Source organism: Perna viridis, chromosome 10, assembly GCF_037379345.1.
Source record: "Perna viridis isolate PV_CMFRI_1.1 ecotype Kerala chromosome 10, ASM3737934v1, whole genome shotgun sequence".
NCBI lineage: Eukaryota > Metazoa > Mollusca > Bivalvia > Mytilida > Mytilidae > Perna > Perna viridis.
Window position 1 is genome coordinate 25,536,875 of NC_142454.1, and position 21,530 is coordinate 25,558,404.

Genomic DNA, 21,530 nt, shown 5'->3' on the forward strand with positions numbered 1-21,530 from the left:
CGTGAATACCGGTGGTATTTAAATAGCATTTTCATGCTATTGTCATAATCGGTAAATCTGTGGTCACATCACTACAAATAACATTAAAGAAAAACTAAGACTTATTACCATATATCTGTGTTGAAAGGATGACTTAATCTGGACACAGTAACACAAATTTGTGACAACATTAGGTGTTAAAATGGCATTACATGTACTTAGTATCCTTTAATGCAACATACAATAATTTCTGATGAAATGCGGAGGTTCGTAAGTGTTTTGTCTATATTGATACATATATATATTGGCCACATGCTGCGACACATTAAATATTTCGTGACAAATTGTCTTGTCTGATACAAACGGATTTCATTGTCGAAATATCTACGTTGTCTGTCTATTTTCTCAATTCTAGTATCTGCTTCAATGTAAAATGTAATAACATTTAGTGTAGCAAAATACATGATTTGATATACAAAAAAAAAAGAAGAAAAAAAAAAAAAAAAAAAAAAAAAAAAAAAAAAAAACCCAAAAAACAAATCTTAAAATGGTAAAAAGGTAACAAAATACATAATATACAACAAAATAAAAAAAAAAAACTAGGTTTAAAAAGGCAAAGAAAGTAACAATCACAGAAAAAAGATAAAAACAAATTTTGCAACATCTTTTTTGTTTAGGGCTGTCATTGTAAGGAAGAATAATTTACACGCATATTAGTAACAATTAGAAAATATCCATCAGTACTCTTGACATACCATTTTATGGCAATGGTTAAATACATACAACATTTCAAAATTTCACTCATATTAGTATTGAAAATTTCGTTATGCTGTTCACGTGTTTCAAGCTAAAACCTTTCACAAGCAGATTAGGATTCGAAATGCGTCATAGGATCATAGATGTAGTTAATTAATGTACTATGCGTTTCATTGTTTAAGATTTACATAAGATTTATCATATGCATGCTGTAGAAGATTGTGAGAATGTTACTGTTGAAACTTCAAAATCAATCAAAGATTTACGAAGGAAATTTATGGATGATAATATTTTACTAGATTAAAAACGTAATTTTGCTTTGGTTGAAGAATAACTTGACAATTTAACAGTTTTTTCTTTAGTTTGTTTCCTTTTCTCTTATTGTCATGATAATTGTTGAGGTATTTTGATTTAGATATTTATGTCCATATCATAAAATGACAACAAACATGAATGAAAATTGGAATTAAAGTCCGAAAAAATCATGGACGAGTTTGCAGAAGAATTAACTGAAATAGTAACGTAACAAATAATACATTAAGATAAAATAGAAACTTTATTCTCATCCAAACCAATTAGTCCATGAGCTGAGATGGTCCACCGTGCACCCCCACTCATCAACTTCATGGTGATTTGAAGTTACTTTATTTTGTCGCGAAATAATATTCTCGAATTCTTTTTCGTATAAGCCTATATTTGTACCCCACTGGGTCAAAAAGCTGTCTAAGTCTTCCTGGGGAACAGACTAAATAAATTTATCATCATATAGCCCAATAACTCGCGTTACAACTGTACCCAGAAAATTGCGATAACACTTGAGCTTGAAAGAAAAATGAAAAAAAAATCCCTACTCCTCCGAATAATTGCTTTAATTGTCATATTTTTCCATGTCAAAACCCCTAGAGTATTTACATGTATGCTTCAGTAAAGAATGGCTAAATTGGTATTTTCTGTTTAGTATTATCACAATTAATACTTCTGGGGTTCTTTTAATGAATGTTGACGATTTTCGTAGTCAGAATTTATAAAAAAAAAAAAAAATTTGCGAAAAATTAGATTTTCGATTTTTCCGAAAAAAGTCATATAAATTCGACTCTTCAAGTTATGTCTCAACTTAAACCTCTCAAATTTGGTGTCATGCGATAGATAATTTAATTTTCTACATAAATGAACCACGAAAAACTAATTTTCAATAAAAAAAAAAAAATATATATATATTAAAAATATTACATATACTCATAGAAAAATGATCTCAGTATCAAGCAGAATCCTCATTCTCTGCATACTGATACCGTACAACTCATACTTTTAATTAGGCATTCCTAATTAAGATAATGGTGTGCCCAACATACCTGATCAATTCAGGCGTTTAGATTTTCGTTTAGGTGTGACAATTACTATTAGTTTTTTTTTATAGTCCCCGTTATAATCATTTTTGTTTTAGAATACCGTAGTTTAAACAAGCTTTTGTAAGATATGGTACATGTACATTAACATATTGTCTTAGCTTCCAAATGAGCCCAAGTAATAAATATTTGAACTTTTCCAAGTCAAAAAACTGCCACCCATACCCTTGAAAAAAACCCTCAACATGAACTAAAATATTAATGTTTGGCATATAAACGGTATAAAATATAGACATGTTGGGTACTATTGTTTTAATTATCAATGTATTCAACATATCTTCTCATTTCAGGCGAGTGTTTTCCAGTTTCAATATCATAACACTCTGAAAGACGGTGGATAATAACGTTTGACATTTCTAAATAAGAGGGTGGGTGGAAACGGGGGTACCACAACTGTTCGGAATATTAAAACATACTAGTATTATTTTGAATAACATCACTAGAAAAGCAGAGGACGCTTACCCTACTGGTGCACCTGGTCCTTGCTCGCAGTTTTTAGTGGAGTCCGAGTCGCTCATTTACTTTTGTTACTTTGTATGTATGATTTTAGTTACTTTATGTTCTTTGTTCTGTATGTCTGTGTCTAGTAAAAATGAATATTGAATAAGAAAATAGAAAGGTTGATAAACAAAAAAAAAACCACTTTTTACATACAAATATTTCAAACATGTCTTGTCGTTAAATTATTGTAATCTAAAGTACACTCTGAAAACTCCTAATAAAAGTCACTGAAGAAGGAAGACTAAAAGTGAGTATCTAACGAATTTATCAGCGTTATTACTCTTAATTTGTTTTATTAGAGTGCTGTTTTAAGGCGTCAATTTCCAAACGTAACCACTGGACTTCTCGTCTCAAACTGCAAAAGAAATCTCTATAACTGATTATTCAATCAATATTATTTTATTCAATAAAAAGTTAGTTCTTAAAATGAGTGAAAAGTTAACATAATGTCAAATTATAGATATTGACAAACTAGAACTGCTTTCTGCAATTGTGCAATTGTATTGATACCAATTTGTTTTTGAACACGTGATACATGTATAAGTTTGTTGATATATTAAAACAGGTACTGTCTTTAAAAAAAGATAGCCGACGCAGTAAGTAGTATCTTATTATTTATGATTTTCTACATTTTATTCGGGACATAACACATGGCACGCAATTTTAATTTTTGATATCACTTTTTCGAACACCACTAAGTTATCAGTATTTGGCCAATTGTGAAGCAGAATTGTGATCAGGTGACTTGCGTTTCCATGGAATAGTGTCTTTAAGGTCAAAGGGTAAAAAGCGTAACTATCCCGACTGCGGCGGAAAAAGAAACTATTAACGTCGCGGTTCTAGCAAGTCATAACCTAATGATTGATGTTTGCAAGCCTTCTGATATACGCATAAAATTTGTCATTACATGTAGTTAATTTCTTTATCGTCGATGTAGCTTACAATATGAATGCTGCTTTGTTTATAATTTAGCAATATGATTCATTCCAATAAAAAAATAAATGTAAGCTTTGTTTAATATCTCATTTGGTTATGTTGTTCATCATTAAAAATTGAACTCAAATAAAATGGTTACGCGACAATTTCTTTCTGTTTGTTCTGTGACTCTTGATTTGTCTTAGCAGCAGTAAGCCTAAGAGCATCCAAATCTTTATCCTTCCGTCTGGTTTCTTGTTGAAGATTTTTTCTGTCCTCCTTCAGATCATCATTTTTTTTATTTAAGCTAAAAAAGAATGCATTCGCTGAAAATACTTTTCTCATGTATAACAAAATGACCCTTTTTGCTCTTCTTCGGTTTTTGTTAGTATTATATAGTATTATATTTGTAGATACCCACTATGGGCTTAAATGGAACCAAGAATAATTTATATATTCACCTTATTGCTTAATCGTCCCAACTTTCTCCATTTATAACGTAGACTAATGCTCCCTGTCCTAGATTAAACAAACTATAAATCTGTTAGTTAGATATATTATCCATAGCGACGTTCTTAAAAGAGCTTTTGTATTTTTTAATGTTCCGCCACACTTACACTTACATGTACATGTATATTTATTTGGTTGCAAAGTTGCATTGCAGAGACTAAAACAACATTGGGAGCATCAAGGCTGTTTACGTTTTCATGACTTGGTTTAGGCTCTCAACTGTCTTGTCCTGCATCATTTGTTTTCTGACATTAACGGTTTTATTAAAGCTGTTTGATAAGCGATAATAAAGTAAAGCATGTGGCTTTTGTCAAAGAGTAATCAAGGGAACCAAGGTTATAGCGGTAATCAAAAGAATGTTATCCAGGGACAAAGACCCGACATGGAAAACAGGCACACACAATAAAGAACATAGAGTAACTAAAAGCATACATACAAAGTAACAAAAGCAAATGAGCAACTCGGACTTCACTAAAAACTTCGAGCATGGACCAGGTGCATCGGTAGGGTAAGCGTCCACTGCTTTTCTAGAAACACCCGCCGAGTTGCTCATAAAATGTCAAGTCCGGGGTAGAAAGAGAGAAAAGAAAACTTTGACACATATCAAATCTAGTATCCCCCCATAAAATTACATAATATTAGCATCAAAATACATGGAATATTTAGTCATTCTAATAATGAATTATCAATATAAGCGTCAGGGCTTAAAAAACATAAAAAAAACAAGCATTCGAACAAAAACAAAACAACAGAAACAACAACAACAACATCACAATAAAACATGTAAAATAAAAAGTTTGTTTGTTTTGTTTGTTGGGGTTTAACGTCCGAGCAGCAATATTTCAGCTATATTCAAACGATGAACATGAAATTGATGATAAAATGAAATGAAATGATGATGAAATGAAAAAGGGATGGGACACAAGGACAATGGGGTCGAGAAATTTTGATTGCCACTGGGAAATAGGGAGAGGTGGGTAGGGTAGGGTCGGGCAATTTAGCCTCCTGTACCACCACCTGGGGCACAGATCTCAGTTGCTCTGTGGGCAGAGCGCCCTAGCCCCCGGCTAGGGTTCTGAGCACAATTTAGTCGCCTATTACGACAAGCTTAGCGCTGCTGCAGGCCTATTCTTTTAACACCCGGACCTGCACAGGACACAAAACAATAAAATCCTTCGATTGGCATTTTTAAAGCATTTTTTTTCTTAGTGAATAACTGTGTTATGACTTACAGTTTTTGCTGTTCCAACAGTTCTTCCACCTTGTCCTCCAAGCACTTTACTTGTTGTTTACTAAAACAATTAACATATGATATCATCAACACGCCATGTTTCCTTAGTCTAAAGTAACCATAAAATGTGACTTCACCAGTATTACTTACACTCCTTGAGACGTTCACGTTTCCAATTTAAGCGTTCGTGCATCGTTTATCGTGCGTTTACACATCGTTTTGCGTTCGTTTAAACGCACGATAAAAGAGTTAATTTAAATACACGCTGGGAGCGTTCGTTTAAACGCGCAATACGAGCATTCGTAAAAAGGCACAATAGAAGAGATCGTTTATTTTTGTACTTTGATTATTTCCTTGATTTAACTGTTATTTTTTTTATATATTTTTTGCTATTATTAATTTATTAAATTTCATTTATTTTATTTTCTATTTTTTCTGTCTTCATTATATGTCAATATTATTATTTTCGACGTTCGTGTATCGCGCGTTTGATGAGCATTTAGCGTTCGTTTCGGTATCGTGTGTGCAGGAAATCTAAACGTCTCATTATGACAAGGAGTGTATTTTCATAAAGAGGAAAGGATTTAAGTGTACGAGTTATGAAGTTTTATTTCTGAAATTACGTTATTATGTTTATTCATTCAAAACGACGTGTTTCCAGTCAAACTAGTTAAATAGACTAATGGCATACAAATGTACCAAGTATAAAAAATAAGGCAGTCTTTTTTCTTCAATTTATGTCATTGGTATAAAAAAGTCTTCAAATAAATATATTATTTTATCTGATTATCTTTTTTTCAGAAGTATTATAAATATATACAAAAACTTGCTTTTTGTCTCTCTCATCTAAGACAAGCTTCAAATCTCTCTTTAGATTCTCATTTTCTTTATTTCTAAAATTGAAAAGTATACACAGCATGTTTAAAGATTAGTATACACTAGAAAACACACAACAAAGATAACAAGGGAAAAACATAAACAAAACAAAACAAACATACACAGTACAGAAAACAAAACCACGAACAATAATCTCCTCACAGAACAAATCAATATATAAAAATGAATCAGTATGAACCATTACGTACATATGCATTAGTATGAACCATTAACCAGTGATATAACTCTTTTTACTTAGGTATCGTTAACAAAATTCAAAATTCAACATTGATTAAACAATTACCACGAATTTCCATGAATTGTTATGTTCCATACCATATGTCCGAACTGTATGCGTATACCTGTATGCAACCCATACGGTCACGGTCTACCACGAGACAGACCATGTAAGTATTTAGACCATTCTAGTATCATGAGTATGTGTTTGTTTATTTGTTATATAAACATATAAACTGCATGTGTTAGGATTCGTATAAATTGAAAATTCAGTAAACATATTTATAAATATTATACACCAGGAAAGCAAACCATTACCGTAGATTCATAATTAAAATGAATCTGGATTACACAAAATTTAATTGTTTACATAAACCATGTATTCACAAGAACGGTAGGTGACATTTGCTACTGCATGGGGTTTGACTTTCTATATTTAAAGTTTTGCTTATGGGGGGTTTTCTTGGAGATGAACAATAAGAAATATGGAAGCAAATTCATCTGTGGCAACATCCCTTCGGCTCCTGCGTATGGGGTGTTCATGTCGCAACTCATGCGTTATACCAGAGCTTGCCGAGGCTGCGCGGGCTTTTTGTGTCGCGCTGGACAGATGGACTTCTGGAGCAGGGTTGTGTTGCTACAAGATTGAAGTCATCACTACAGAAGTTTTGTGGTCGTCATCATGAACTCGTGGATCGTTATGGTGTGTCCATCAGCACCATGAGAACTGATTTATTCAACGGGTCATAGTTTTCCTTTCCTCGTTTGTCTACCCCGGACTTGACTTTTTATGAGCAACTCGGCGGGTGTTTTTAGAAAAGCAGACGACGCTTACCCTACCGGTGCACTTGGTCCATGCTCCCAGTTTTTAGTGGAGTCCGAGTTGTTCATTTACTTTTGTTACTTTGTATGTATGATTTTAGTTACTTTATGTTCTTTGTTGTGTATGTCTGTTTTCCATGTCTGGTCTTTATCCCTGGATTACATTCTTTTGATTACCGCTATAACCTTGGTTCCCTTGATTAGTCCTTGAAAATGCCAAACCGTACGTGTAAGGTCCAACCGTTCAGATATGTCTAGAAAATACATGTACCCATACGATACGGTACGCGTACGATCCAAATACATTTTCGCATATGGTCTGCAACATATATGACAAGATGAATGACAATTCATGGGAAGGCTTATTCGTTGAAAACATGAATTTGTATTCGTAAGAATATGATTCCAATTTTAAGCATCATGTAGGTGGGCGATTTGAAATTAACAGCAATTTTTTGTCACCCAGTAAATTTCGAAAAATCAACATTGTCTACAGATGGGATCAATTCTAACTTTTTTTACTGTTTTGTTTGAGAAATTTGTCCTAGTCAGATATTGTACTGTCCTTGAATTTTGATAAGTAGTTCTCAATAAAAAGTTTGAGTATATCAAAATAAATCTTAATTGGAAGGGAAGAGCGAACTTGGGTGAATTTACTGGCTTAAATCCTAGATTTTTATTGGCTGAAAAATTTTTTATATTTAGGTCAAATGACATTTTTTTTTGGCACTATTAAAACTTGCACAAGGTTAAAATAGGTATATATAATGCAATACGTGTACAATTTATGTACATGTATATCTGAGTGGAATGTACTGAACGATTTAAATATACAGGTTCTTACATTTATAAGCATTGTAACGCGTCAGACTGGCGTAAGGAAGATGTTCAAACACATTAGCACTTCTGAGAATTGTTTTTGAATCAAAATACATGTAACTCTATCGATAGTCGCTTCTGAATTTCGACCAAATTAATAGGACAAATGCATCATAATTGTCACAGAATACCAGTTTAGAAGAATCAGTTTTGATCCAGGTGCTGTTCCAGTATTTGTTTAATGAAAAAGGGTGGTTCCGATAGAGATATTTATGAAAAACGGGGACAGGCTACCATTTGCTCATTTAATGTTTACACTTTGTTTAAAACGAACTAAATTTTCCAATAAAACAGGGATATTTTTAACCATCGGGCCCTCCACATCCTCGATAGTTCACTGGTGATCTAGTTACATGTACTTCGAATAAAACTGCTATGTATGTTGATCCCCATACTGTGCACCTCTGCCCACTGTTTCGAAGTATTTTTCTATAATGGTGCATGTATATAGGATCTATGTTTTTGTAGTTTTACCAGTTTAAATCAGTGATTTAAATTTGAGTTGCAATACATTGATTTTGAAATGCTTATATATTCATCGTTGACCAACTAGTCTACAGAAAGAATGTCGTAAAATGCATCAACATTTTTACGAAAAACACACGTGAACATTCAGCAAACAAGACATTCGTCAGGCTTTGAAATCGTTCTTAATTTTTAAGTACCATTCTGTGTAAGAATCGGGCAATGGGTGGCGAATCATTTTTCACAATGTGGTCTTTTTTGCCTCAGGTATATTTTATACATCTAGAAAACTACCCAAAAACTACTTAAAAGTTTTCCTGATGCATCTGTGACGTAAATTTATAGGAAAAAAGTGAATTTTTCCATAGTGCATTTGAACTAAATCTAAACCTATCAATATTTTAAAAAGGCAAACTATACAAACACTTTAATGGTTATTTCTAGAAGTTATAAAGTATAAATACTTGGATGATGCAATAAAATCTTTCTTTTTTATTTTTTTTATGTGCCACACCTTATACACATTTTGCCTGACTCTTAGACAGAGAAGTACTTAAATCGTATGATCTAAAATCGTAAGTTGTTGTTCTATGCTCTAACAAAAGTCGTTCTAAATTTGCATACAAGACAATGTAGGACCGCAATATTGACGATCTGCTTCATTTCTTTCTAAATGACGTATCTCCACTTTATTTGATAATACTGTAATACTCAAACCTGATTTTAAATTCTGTATGTATCATTTCAACTATTCTACTGACAAATTCTTCAGACGTGAATTGGTGTAGATCTTTTGCTTTCAGCTCTTTTGGAATATCTGAAAGATTTATCTCCTCTTTCTGGGCAGATGTTTGAAGACAAAGAAATGTTGGGTCGTGTTCTATACGTAGGTTCTGGTTGATTTCTCGGCTCTTTGAAATAAAGTGATCATACATTTGTCTTAAACTAGACAGAGACGTAGTGATGCGTTCTTGTTCAAGTGTTACATTGTCTGTAAGTGAATTTAGAAAAGTAGCTGTGATAGTCTTGATTATATGCATCAATTCATTTAACGCTTGCGTCGCCTCTCCTGAATAATAAGCTTTCATTGTACGTAACCATGGTAATTCTTTTTCTGCGTCAAGAATTAGCTTTGACACAGTCTGTGAAACTGAATCAAGTTTTTCAGCTGTTTTTTTATGACTATCGCGAATCTGTCTAGCTCTTTCTGCGACAGTTTCATACTCATGGATTTTATGAGGACCAGTAGCACACTTGTCACAAATCAAACGTTTACATTTGAAACAGTGATGCGAAAACTCATGGTCATGTATAACACAAGTGGTTTCTACTCCTTCAAGAACTTTGTCAACATTTTTTGACTTGGTCATAGTATGATTTTTTGTTAATTTTGCATGAATTGTGATGCATTTTGCGCAGAAATGTTTCTTGCACCCGTAACAAAACAGGTCCGTAATGTGTTCATCACAAATATGGCATTTTGAATGTGATATCTGTGCCATTTTGAATTTTAGCTCAGCGGAAGTACTACAAATCAAATTACACAATCAAACATTATATACATACAGTACCATGGTGATTACATTTTGCGATATTTTCAAATTCGATGTCTGGCAATGTAAATTTTTCTGTTTCTACGTACACGTAACGCGTTGCCAGACAATATCCTCTGATTTACAGAATGAGGTAAGGTATGGGCAGTACTCGTTCTGCTGGATATTGACTGAAAATTCACCGTCTCTGTATTTACTTCTTCTTTCCTTTCGGAATGCAGATTCCACTGTTGAAAAAGCGTTCAATTCGATACGCCATATAATCACAAACACCAGACGTAGGCGCGTTGTTGTAATGTTAGAAATAAAAACTGGCAAAACGTATCGGGGAAACATTGACATACACCTAATGACGACTACGGTCACTACGGACCATCCGCATAGGATAACAGTGCACAATGATTCCGTACTTGTCAATATCTACATGTATAATATAAACTATCATCATTCATATGTTTGTTTTGTTTATTTATCTTGGTTCAGCGATTATTTATGTTTGATAACAACTTTCATAAAATCAAGTTTCATTTTAACACAATCGCATAAAAGATGTTTTGATGTTTTGTATAGCGTATTTTTCTTCCCTGTAATTCTAATTACTAAAATAATGGGTACATGCTCTTCAGAAATTTAGAAGTAATATTCAAACCCATTTAGAAAAGAAAAGAATTTTAAATATATCCTTTTGGTCGTCCTGAATTGGTCGTACTCTTGGATAGTAGAGTCTGCTTTGACGCATTTAATACTCATTTGTCAATGAAATCTATATCGAAAAATAGAAAATAATAAAATAGTTTCATTAAGGATGATAAACAAAGAACTAGAAAAAGACTGTTAGCAAAAAAAGCTCACTAGGTGATACCCAGACCCCTTCCAGATTCTATATACAGAAAATCCCGAAAGTCATTCAAATTGAAATGCAAAATAGGCATCATATGAAGAATGACCTCATGTTCCATCAGTTTCCATTCACCGTTTTCAGAAGAGTTATGGATGAAAATTGGGGACCAGAGGGGGATAATTTTCTGATTTATTTTACGGTGTTTCCATGTGCAATAGAAAACAAACGGGTTACACATTTTCACAGTTGTTATCTTACGCATCTAATCATTCACAGACTGAGTAACTTTGAGTGGATGTCTAGAAAAGTAGAAGGCATTTATGTCACTTCTCTTCCAGTAAATATATGAACGTATTTGTGGTCGAATCTTGATGACAATGCACAAGTATTAGTTAGTGTTCATATACGTTCTGTGGCCGTATGTATTTTTGTCCTTCCAGTAATTACAAAACAGGTTCTCACTTCTTGTAATCATTATACTATTGACATTTGTATATTTTCATTTTTTGTTTGAATACTTTTCACAAATAAAATCCAAACTAAGGAAACGAAGTAGGCAATGTAAAACATTCATATGATATATCATATATATACTGACACATATTACCAAGACCACCATCCTAAAATAAGTATCGTTTCCAGATTTAAAACCTTTACTTTGGGATAGACCTTAACTTATGAGCAAAGGTAAATGTGATGGTCAATAAGTCACCCAATTATCTAGATTCCTTTCGCATGTCTGTCTGTTTACTTAATTCTATCCTTTTGTGGGAGTTTTATACAGTAAGTCTAAAAGTGTACAGTACTTTCACAATAGGTAAAAATGCGAGTCTTACATGAGTACATCATATATCATATAGAAACATTTACGTATATGGTATACACTGTATATGCTACAGTACTTGTACATGTAGGAAATGGTTTGATGTAGGCCGGGGTTAATACTGGAGTTGATGGACGTAAAGGCGCGCGTCCTGCGCCCGGGGCCTTGATCTGCCTTTCCGTAGGAAGAAAAGCTTCTACATCTAATGCCATATAAAACAATTCAATTTATGATATAAAAAAATAATTTTTATATATTTTTTAAATGTATCATATATAATAAAATGTTACACTTTACATTTGTTCCCTTTCTTTTTCACTCTGATTACTTCGCATCTGTACAACACCCTTATATAACAGGGGTCCATTGGCATGTAGATACATAGCCGGCCAAACCAAATAGTCGATGTATTGTCCAGTTTGTGTATATTCCCTAAAATCATCTTTGTTCTTTTTCGGGTCAAAACCAAAGTCCAATTTGGGATCATTCACAGCAGCATACCAACAAATCTCGATACAGGCATCAACATAGGGCCTCAACTTCTCTGGCTGTTTTGCTTTTGTCTTCCAATAGAACTAGAATACAATCGGAAGAATATATTTGAAAGCCGAACGCCTCTGGGGCTTGACATTTTGTTCTATTTTGAAAAAATTGCGTTTTTGTTAAAATAAGAGAAGTACAATACCTAATGTACCAATGGCAACATCAGTAAATTATATTTAACATTTACATGTAGTTACCATACTTCAAGTATGATCACTGATTACATATACTTCACATCTCATTTTTACTGATTGTCCTACTTATCGCTTTCACCATTTTTTGTACTGTCAATTTTTCAATTATTTTTAAGTCGCTAATATTGTAAGCGACTTCTTGCACTCGTAATTTCAGTACTTTACTTTCGCACATGATTTGCATAATTATATATTACCACTCCACATTAAGCTGCTGATCTGTGCCGTATCGCCATAGCTTAATAGCTCTACCTTCATACGAGATCAAAATGTCCCTAAATACCATACACACGTGTTCTACGTGTGTTCTTTGCTTGTATGAGAACGGGAAGTTCCATTAAAAGACGAAATGGTCGGTAAGCATTGAACATTAATTTACCCAATTTCCGATTCAGACACAGGGTTCGTTACAATTGACTTTATAGGTGATATACATTATCAGGGCCCCGATATCTAGCCATTGCCAGTTGTTCAATCTGGTTCCTAATGTAATTTCCTGTGTCCATACCATAAGCAACTCAAAGAACTAAAACATTTCAGAGAAACTAGTGGAGTGAAAACATTACCCGCACTTACTGGTAACCAGTTGTTTTGACTGAAAAACATTCGGGTCATCACGGTTACGAAAGAGTAATAATATCAATGGAACCAAGATTCTAGCGGAAGTCACCCGATTTTAGAGCATATCACATTCGTGCCATTTCGGATGTTGAAAAGAAGCCAAAATCAGTGGCAAAGAATATTTGACGGTAAGTGACAATGAAGACTTCAGTCTTTGATTTAACTTTTAACATGTAAAATCTATGATATAAATCTTTCAGTGTAAAAATCTGATAGTGCATACATTTGTGCCATGTAAAATAAAACGGATACTGCTGGCAATTAATCGTAATAATATATAAAAAGCCGGAAATTATAAAATAACAAACCAAAATCAAGCAAAACAAAATAATAATAACAAAAAAATACAAATTCTAGAAAAAAAGCAATTCTAATTTTTTACTTAGCACATATCAGAACGCACCTGTTTCAGTGAAGTCAATGTATGTGTAGCAACCGCTTTTCTGGTATCTTTAATGAGTTTTAATTCCTTAGCCGATAATGTCTGTGTCAAGCCCTGTAAGGAGTGAAAATGAAGCCCATAGTCAGAATATTTTAGGGATGTTCGGAGGGGGATATTTGGACATTTTTCAGATTTAAATAGTGCTGAACTAATTTAAGCTCGTTTTTAACGCTATTTTTATTCCAAGGGAGGTTCGTCGTATCCTCTTCGAACACCACCTGCTTACGGGTGTGGTAAGATTCTTGAAACAGTACACGTATAATGTTTTTTAAGAGACAAAATTACATCATTATCATTTGTAATTTCTTAAGGTTAATGTGTTTTAAGTTCTTTTTTACATTTAATCTCGTTGTAATGGTGTCAATAGTATATAGCATTCAAACTTTGTTCTACAATGGTTGTGTTATGTGACAAATAGATAAAGAAATGAATCAGATCATTAAGATTTAATTAATAATTAATGAATCAAACATTAACAAACACTTTTACAGACTAATTTTTGTATACTTAAATACGAGATTATGTATACTTACAGGCCTTATTGCTTCCTCCCTGATTTCTTCCGGACGTATCAGTTTCTTCTGCAAATCTTCTAATTGTCTATCTGCGCATGTGCGACAAAATTCCCAACATTGCTGCAAAATAACAATGTATGCATAAAGCATTTATATTCTAGTATGCTGCACTAACAAATATGACAATGCGCTATAATTTTTTTGCGTTAATTATATTTTCAAAAATGTTATTACAAGTCTGAAATTGTTTTGTTTTCGAATGTATATGCTGCGTTTATACTCTTTAAAATCAAATCAATGGAGCTTCTGCATCAAATAAAAAGAAAAATTATTTCAAGAAATTGACATAACCGATAAAAAAGCTAATTCTGTCAAAAGAAATCCACATGGCACCTACAAAATGGAACAACGTTAAAAATTTTCAACATCCATCGAGACATAATTTAATAATGCATTATTCAGATATAGACACATTCAAAGTTTACACATTCTCAAATCTTTGAAAAAAACGTGAATTCAGCTGTTTTCTCGATTTCAGGTAATGCACCAAATTCGCAAGCTTAAGATGATTACCTTCAATATATCAACAAGATTTTCAGCTGCCCGTTTTTCTGAAACTTCATTTTTTGATACGTGTTCAAATGCATCCGTCCAAAGATTGTCATAAAGACTGTTGAATTTTTCCAGTAGCTTTTGAGGTCGGTTCGGATCACTAAGGTCTGTGATTGATGGATTGTTGTCTGTTAACTTTTCTGCCGCTGCTTTACTCAAGCTAAAAGACAATAAAAACACCTGATCGAAATCAAAGTGAAACTACAACTCTTGTCAAAAAACATTCTGACAAGCTGACAGTATGCAAGGTTATAGTGTATATAAATAACATATATCTACAATGTAAGAGGGTGATAGAGAGTTTGTGACCCCTTGAAAATACACTGTCACCCTAGGCTACAGTATTGTACGCCTCGGGGTAACAAACTGCTCTATCACCCTCTAGGCTATGTTATTTATTTTATCATACTGAATGTTCTATAATTGTCATTTTTTTTTCAAAGTAAGGTCTATTAAATATTGTAAACATCCAGCTTTGTATGTTAGTCTTTTTTTCCATTATTTCCTTCATTATTCTATCAATTTTGCATTCGCGTCAACTGTGGATCTCAATCCTTTTTGTGACCTTTAGTCAATTCTTTTCTCTGCTCACAGTGAAACAGAAATGTTAGTAAGAAGTTTTTTGTTTGTTTTTGTTTTTAAGTTGCCATAGAACATTTTCCTGCCAAATGTCTCCTCTTAACAGAGGATTTATACGTTTGTAATTTTACCATACAATAGTTTAGGTCAAAAATTCTTTAAAAAAAATTGAAAATAAGATTTTTATTTAATTTTTAACATTATTAATACATTGAAGGTACAAATGTGTATGATTCTTGAAGATGACAGAAAAGAATGGTCGGTGTAATAGGTACATTTAATCAAAATATTTTCATCAGAACTATTACAGTATCGAAATCAACTCTACACGAGACCATGGCCATCTTTTGGGTTTTCAAAATATAATATATAAATACAACAAAAAACATCCAAAAAAAAAGAAAAAAAACTGGACGCATGGCCAACCTGCTAAAATGTTTGTTGCCTGGAACTTTCCTCATGTTATTTAAAAATTACTGGAAAGTAAGTTAGTTACGTTATTTTAAGTTGAAAATACCCATCCATGAACGCATTACACGCTTTTCATAAAACAATTGAACAAACATAAGAAATAAAAAGTTTCTCATAAAAAATTTGAGCATAAATTAAGCATTCACCTTGTTCTAAGTTTTTCCACTTCTTGTCTTAGTTTTTCTGTCTCTTGTTTCAGTTCAGTGGTTTCTTGTCTTAGTTCTGTAATCTGTTTGTCTTTGGTTTCCAACTCTTTCTGTGCTTGTGACGTTCTATGATTTGCATTCGCCTCTTTTTCTTCTTTCAACATTCTTGTTAGTTCGTTTGTTTTATCCTCTAGCTGTTGGATCATCTGGGTGTCTTTTTGTTTTCTGTGTTAGAATATACAAATCCTTTCCTAAGTCAACATGATACATGTATTTAAATTAATCATGAAGTGCTTCAGGTAACAGCCATGGTAAAAAAGTGATGAACACATTTCCAACATTTCGTGCAACACATAGGCTGCGCCTTTTCAAAAACTTGAGTAAACTAGTCCTTTTAAAATAAATCACGAAAACTCAAGAAAACAAAATTATGGAGTTTCCATGATTTATTTCTTAAATAAATTACCTGTACTTTTAATATCAGTTCTACACTTAGAAAAAGAGAGGGGTTGTGTTTTTTTGTTTGTTTGTTTCCAAACCTACTTCTGATGCGAAAGAAAGAGAGAGAAAGAGAGACATCTTTAAAATATACATTAAAATAAACTGTGCAAAATATAATAGTAAATCATAATTTCAATTCATAGATTTTCTTTTATAATGCTTGTTGCATACTTACACGAAAAAAATATCACTACAATATAAACAATAAAGATATATGTACCTAAAACATTGAATACAACTTTTGTGACGATTTTGATAGTAACGACTTCAATCATGATAACAAGAACAAAACCATACTGATTTAATGTAATGTAATGTGATCATTCAGATCGATAATTATACCCTTCAATTAGTTCCTGTACTTTCCGACTAAGTTGATCAATTGACTCCTGTCCTCCCTGTAAAGATTCGTTCAGCATCTTTCGGATACTTTCAAGGTCTTGTAAGCCACTTGAAGAAGAAAATGTGATATTATAACCGTTTCCATCCCCATGCTTAGTTCCCCCTCTTGGTTGGCCTGGTTTTATCTTTTCTGTTGTACTTTGTGTCGGTTTACCAACTTCACTGGTGAAATAAATGAGACTGCTGTATTAATAACTTATGCATGTACATGCAACTATTTTTTTTTTAAAGATAGATAAAATAAGAGAGTTTTGACTTACGCGGATTCATACAAGTATAGTCATTTTACCGGTCCTGTATCACTGGAGACAATTTCAGCCATATTTATGTATCGACAGAGAAATTGATAGGATAAGATCTTACCAGGATTTCCCTTCGACATATTGGGAATGTAGTTGCCGTTGCCACACTCCGTTTGTCACCAGTATGTATACAAAATGAAAAAGCACCCGGGTCTTTTTGATACAAAAACGTCAATTTCAAACAAGAAAACTATAATTGATGTAAGCGGCAACATGATAGAGAAAAATGTTGAAACCATATCATTTTTAATAAAAAAAAATTAAGTTACTGCAGTGTATATGTACCTGTTTTGACTCGTGCTTACGGCTGGTTGTGTGGTTGACGTCGACTGTTGTAGGCCGTCATTGCCCTAGTCAATAAAATAATGAGTAGCTGCACAATTCAAAATTGACAATACTTCTTCTTTCATATGCACATTTTACAATGTCAATTGGTTTACATTTATCATTTAAAAGCATTGAATTATTATTGGTGCATTCGTGAATTTTAGTCTATACTGTAGCACGCCATTAATTATCTTATTATGTATGTCGGGAATGGTGTATGATACATGTACATTGCTATCTAATATATATATATACATCTTGACACTATTTGGAATGGTTATACAATCATCTACATTGTATTTGAAGATACAATTACAGTATCACAATGGATTATATATATTTTTTTCTTTAGCCATGTGTTTTACTTCATTAGACGAGATTGTGGATTAAAACTATGATAGTGTATCCCAGCATTGCGGAAAATTAAAAGATGTAGGTATGAAGTTTGCAAAGGAAAAGTTCGAAAAGATAAAACATTCAAGATGGTCTATAGTCTAGAGAAGAAACACAACAAATAAGCGCAGCAGTACTAATGGACGTTAAAGTAATAATAAAAAACGTTTTGCATAAAATGAGCTTAATGTACCCATCCCATCGTGTTGATTTGACATCCATTAGCTGATGTAAAAAATCATTAAAAAAAGGGCCGCAGTCCCGCCACTTATAGCCGAATGATTGATCCCTTTTCTCAATATACACATCCCCGTGCAGGTCCGGGTGTTAAAAGAATAGGCCTGCAGCAGCGCTAAGCTTGTCGTAAAAGGCGACTAAATAGTGCTCAGAAACCTAGCCGTGGGCTAGGCGCTCTGCCCACAGAGCAACTGGGATGTGTGCCCCAGGTGGTGGAATGGGGTACCCCTGGAGTGTTACATGCTGGGGTTGTCAGGCTATAATACGTGACCGCAAACCATAGTGGTGCCCCGTGTTGGGAAAGATGCCACGTTCCTCGCACGTTAAAGAACCCTGCTGTGGTATTCGATAGGAGTAGGAACCTTTGCGCTCCGCCACAGGAGGCTAAATTGCCCGACCTTACCCACCCCCCTTTTTTCAGTGGCAATCTAAATTTGTCGACCCTATTATCCTTGTGACCCATCCTTTTTTTCATTTCATGTTCATTTTATCATCCATTACATGTTCATTGTCTGAATATAGCTGAAATATTGCTGCTCGGACGTTAAACCCCAACAAACAAACAAACGGAAAACCTGACCGCAAACCATAGTGGTGCACCGTGTTGGGAAAGATGCCATGTTCCTCGCACGTTAAAGAACCCTACTGTGGTATTCGATAGGAGTAGGAACCTTTGCGCTCCGCCATAGGAGACTAAATTGCCCGACCTTACCCATCCCCCCTTTTTCTAGTGGCAATCAAAATCTGTCGACCCTGTTGTCCTTGTGACCCATCCTTTTTTTTTATCATTTCATGTTCATTTTATCATCCATTTCATGTTCATTGTCTGAATATAGCTGAAATATTGCTGCTCGGACGTTAAACCCCAACAAACAAACAAAACATCAATATACCCATTTAGAAACGTCATCTTACCGTCGGCGAATTGACGTTTACGGTTGTTATGTATGGACCGCCGTCAGTCATCTTACTCCGTCATTCTGTGACAAAGCAAAAGAAAAGTAGTGAAATTAAGAGAGTCAGTAAGTTTGATTTAAAGATGTTATTTCACCATTAGCATAGTAACAAAGTCCTCAAACAAAGTTTGGGATCCCACATGCTTCCGGAGTAGGCCGATAAAGTATTTACCATTTCCCTTAATTTTACACTGGAGAGCTTCGAAGTTTGTTTGTACCTGGCTGCACAACAGCCCATTCTATAATTTCTGTGAATAAGTATGAATGGTAAAACATAAATGCCATGCCTGTAGCCAGATATTTTATAGTGGTCCGGAGTGGATTTATATTTGGACAATGTGCTTAACCCTGTTTTAAATTAATTTTAACAGTTTTTTCCTCAATTTCTGCATCCTAGAGGGGTTGTGGAACATACAATTACTTTGAACCTCCTCTGGCTATTGTCCTGTGTGAAATATTTGGTTGTTAGTATGATTGAACAACTTGGATGTCACTTAGGTCTTAACAATGAGGTAAGAGTTAGCTACATTTTTTTTGTAGAAAGAAAACTGCAGGTTCAATGATGAGAAATCGACGAAACCTTCAAACTACTGTATTTTAAAATAGAAAAAAAATCACGACTTACATTTCGATTTCTCATTGTATCAGGCCAAGAGGTCATAAAACCTAAATTTACATTTGCATTTAAGTTTCAGTCACTGTAAGAAGCGGTCAGTGGGTGAAGCAAGATATAACATATCCCAACACTTTGACAGTGTTATTTGACTATTTGTACCATCAGAATCAAGGAATACAGACATATCATTTTGGAAAAATAAGTCTAATTTTTTGAAATGAATATATATTGGACACAAAACTCTGTCAAAATATCTAAGTTTATATGACATTCTAACGAAAATCACCCCCCCCCCACAAAAAAAAAATAAATAAAAAAATAAAAAAAATATAATAAAATAAAAAAACCCCAAAAAAACAACAAACAAATGACGCAGGTATTAAATATTGGGGGTCTCTAATAGTAAGTGAAGATTTCCTTTATTGAAAGTATGTTGACAGAGTGGTGGGTTTTTGAACTGCATTTTTCAGATTTTGTCAAGTTTTCACAGGTTATTACACACAATTGTATAATATGTTCTTAAGTGGTCTTTTTAAGAATCATGTAAATTCTGTAAAATGTGATACACCTGAAAAAAGGCTACATATTGTTTATTTTTGTTATTAAGTTGCTTTATACGTCTATATGACGAAATGTATAATTGTTCATTCCAATCTGTCTGCTCTTAAGAGATAATGCATATGGAAAATCCAATAGTTTCTTTTGTATTTTGGTCTCATTTACAGAGTTATCTCTCTTAATTTAAAATTCTACGATACATTTTATATAATTTTTATCTCCTATGAACAAGGGTTATATGTGAAACCACATGTTAGTTTCTGTTTACTATGGCATTTTAAAAAAATATAAAAAATAAAAATTTGTAGGCTTTTCAACCATGAATCACATTTTGCATGATTCTTATGTGGAGTGCTACTTAAAAAGTCGGTATCAAAACCAGTGTTGACATTTTATTCCTGGAACCCTATAAAAACGCTTCCATTGTTAAAGGGGCGTAAATAATATACTCACTTACATGTACTCTCTTTAACTTGCTTGACATTGATCTCGTAATTCACTTACTCCCATAGATTTTTGCTTTTTGCATGAACTTTTTACTAAATATTTTTATTTGTCTGACTTAGAAGTGTCTTTATGTATCATTGTCATTTGTTACAATATTCTCTTGTAGCACAGAGTTCATGGAGCGACCACAGCCATTGTTTAACTGTGTAATGTTGGAATGCCAAATTAATTGAAATAAATTATTTTGAAAAATATGAACAGAATATAACAATAGAATTAACTTAATTGTTTTGAACAAAATTATTTTAAACTAAAACTTACCAGGAAGGAAAAACACTTCCTTAAAATGTGTTATAAATGGAGCAAAAACTGGTTTTGTATTTATTTCAGTTTCGATATTACAGGTCATAAAATGTGTTTTTAAAACTATCAAATTTAAATCTTAAAGTCTGAGTTTTTCACAAAGATAATGTATTTATGTGCATAACTAATGAAGCTTTGTTTAAATCGTTAAAACAATAGTGACATTTGACTCTACATAAAGAGTACGCAAACAAAACATATACAATAAACGGTATATCAACCCTATAAATTATTTGCATACGCAATCGCCTAAAGATTGTTTGCTAAATCGTAACTTCGCGTATTATGATAATTTTATGCATGTAAACGTGTATTCCATAATATCTAGACAAGTGAGACAATGAAAGAGGCACTTTTTAAACACCAAATAAAGACACAGAAAAAGAACAGAGAATTTAGAGACAGAAGCATCAATAGAGATAAAACATGCACTAAACATTGAAAGAAAAGCCACCCGGACTCCGCTATACACTGTGTGCTCAAACACGATAGGGAATACATCTTCTGCTTT

The 21,530-nt window shown here is 33.3% G+C and overlaps 2 protein-coding genes across 10 annotated transcripts in view; both read right to left on the minus strand.

Moving 5' to 3' along the window:
• LOC148605122 (transcription intermediary factor 1-beta-like) overlaps positions 1-11,851 on the minus strand; it is a 68,507-nt gene extending 56,656 nt beyond the window's left edge. For 3 of the 8 annotated variants that reach the window (XM_088549579.1, XM_088549583.1, XM_088549584.1), the window contains exons 1-3: positions 9,295-11,851; positions 6,129-6,191; positions 5,300-5,359 (exon numbers count right to left, since the gene is read on the minus strand). In XM_088549579.1, the coding sequence (XP_088405705.1) occupies positions 5,300-5,359; positions 6,129-6,191; positions 9,295-10,079 (908 nt within the window). In that variant the 5' untranslated portion in view covers positions 10,080-11,851. Of the gene's footprint in view, positions 1-2,889; positions 2,998-3,717; positions 3,865-4,018; positions 4,091-5,299; positions 5,360-6,128; positions 6,192-9,294 lie in introns of those variants that run through there. The other 5 variants (XM_088549580.1, XM_088549582.1, XM_088549586.1 and 2 more) reach the window with 5 other exon arrangements.
• Positions 11,852-11,997: 146 nt separating this feature from the next.
• Positions 11,998-21,074, minus strand: LOC148605125 (uncharacterized). Of its 2 annotated transcripts, XM_088549578.1 has the most exons (9): positions 20,978-21,074; positions 18,995-19,059; positions 17,408-17,472; positions 16,761-16,982; positions 15,918-16,142; positions 14,683-14,881; positions 14,128-14,229; positions 13,556-13,648; positions 11,998-12,369 (listed from the first exon to the last, which is right to left on the minus strand). In XM_088549578.1, the coding sequence occupies exons 2-9, from the start codon at positions 19,043-19,045 to the stop codon at positions 12,088-12,090; spliced, it is 1,239 nt and encodes a 412-aa protein (XP_088405704.1). In that variant the 5' UTR covers positions 19,046-19,059; positions 20,978-21,074; the 3' UTR covers positions 11,998-12,087. The 2 variants fall into 2 exon arrangements, with proteins under 2 accessions (XP_088405704.1, XP_088405703.1); XM_088549577.1 differs by lacking the exons at positions 18,995-19,059; positions 20,978-21,074 and adding an exon at positions 19,208-19,288.
• Positions 21,075-21,530: the final 456 nt, after the last annotated feature.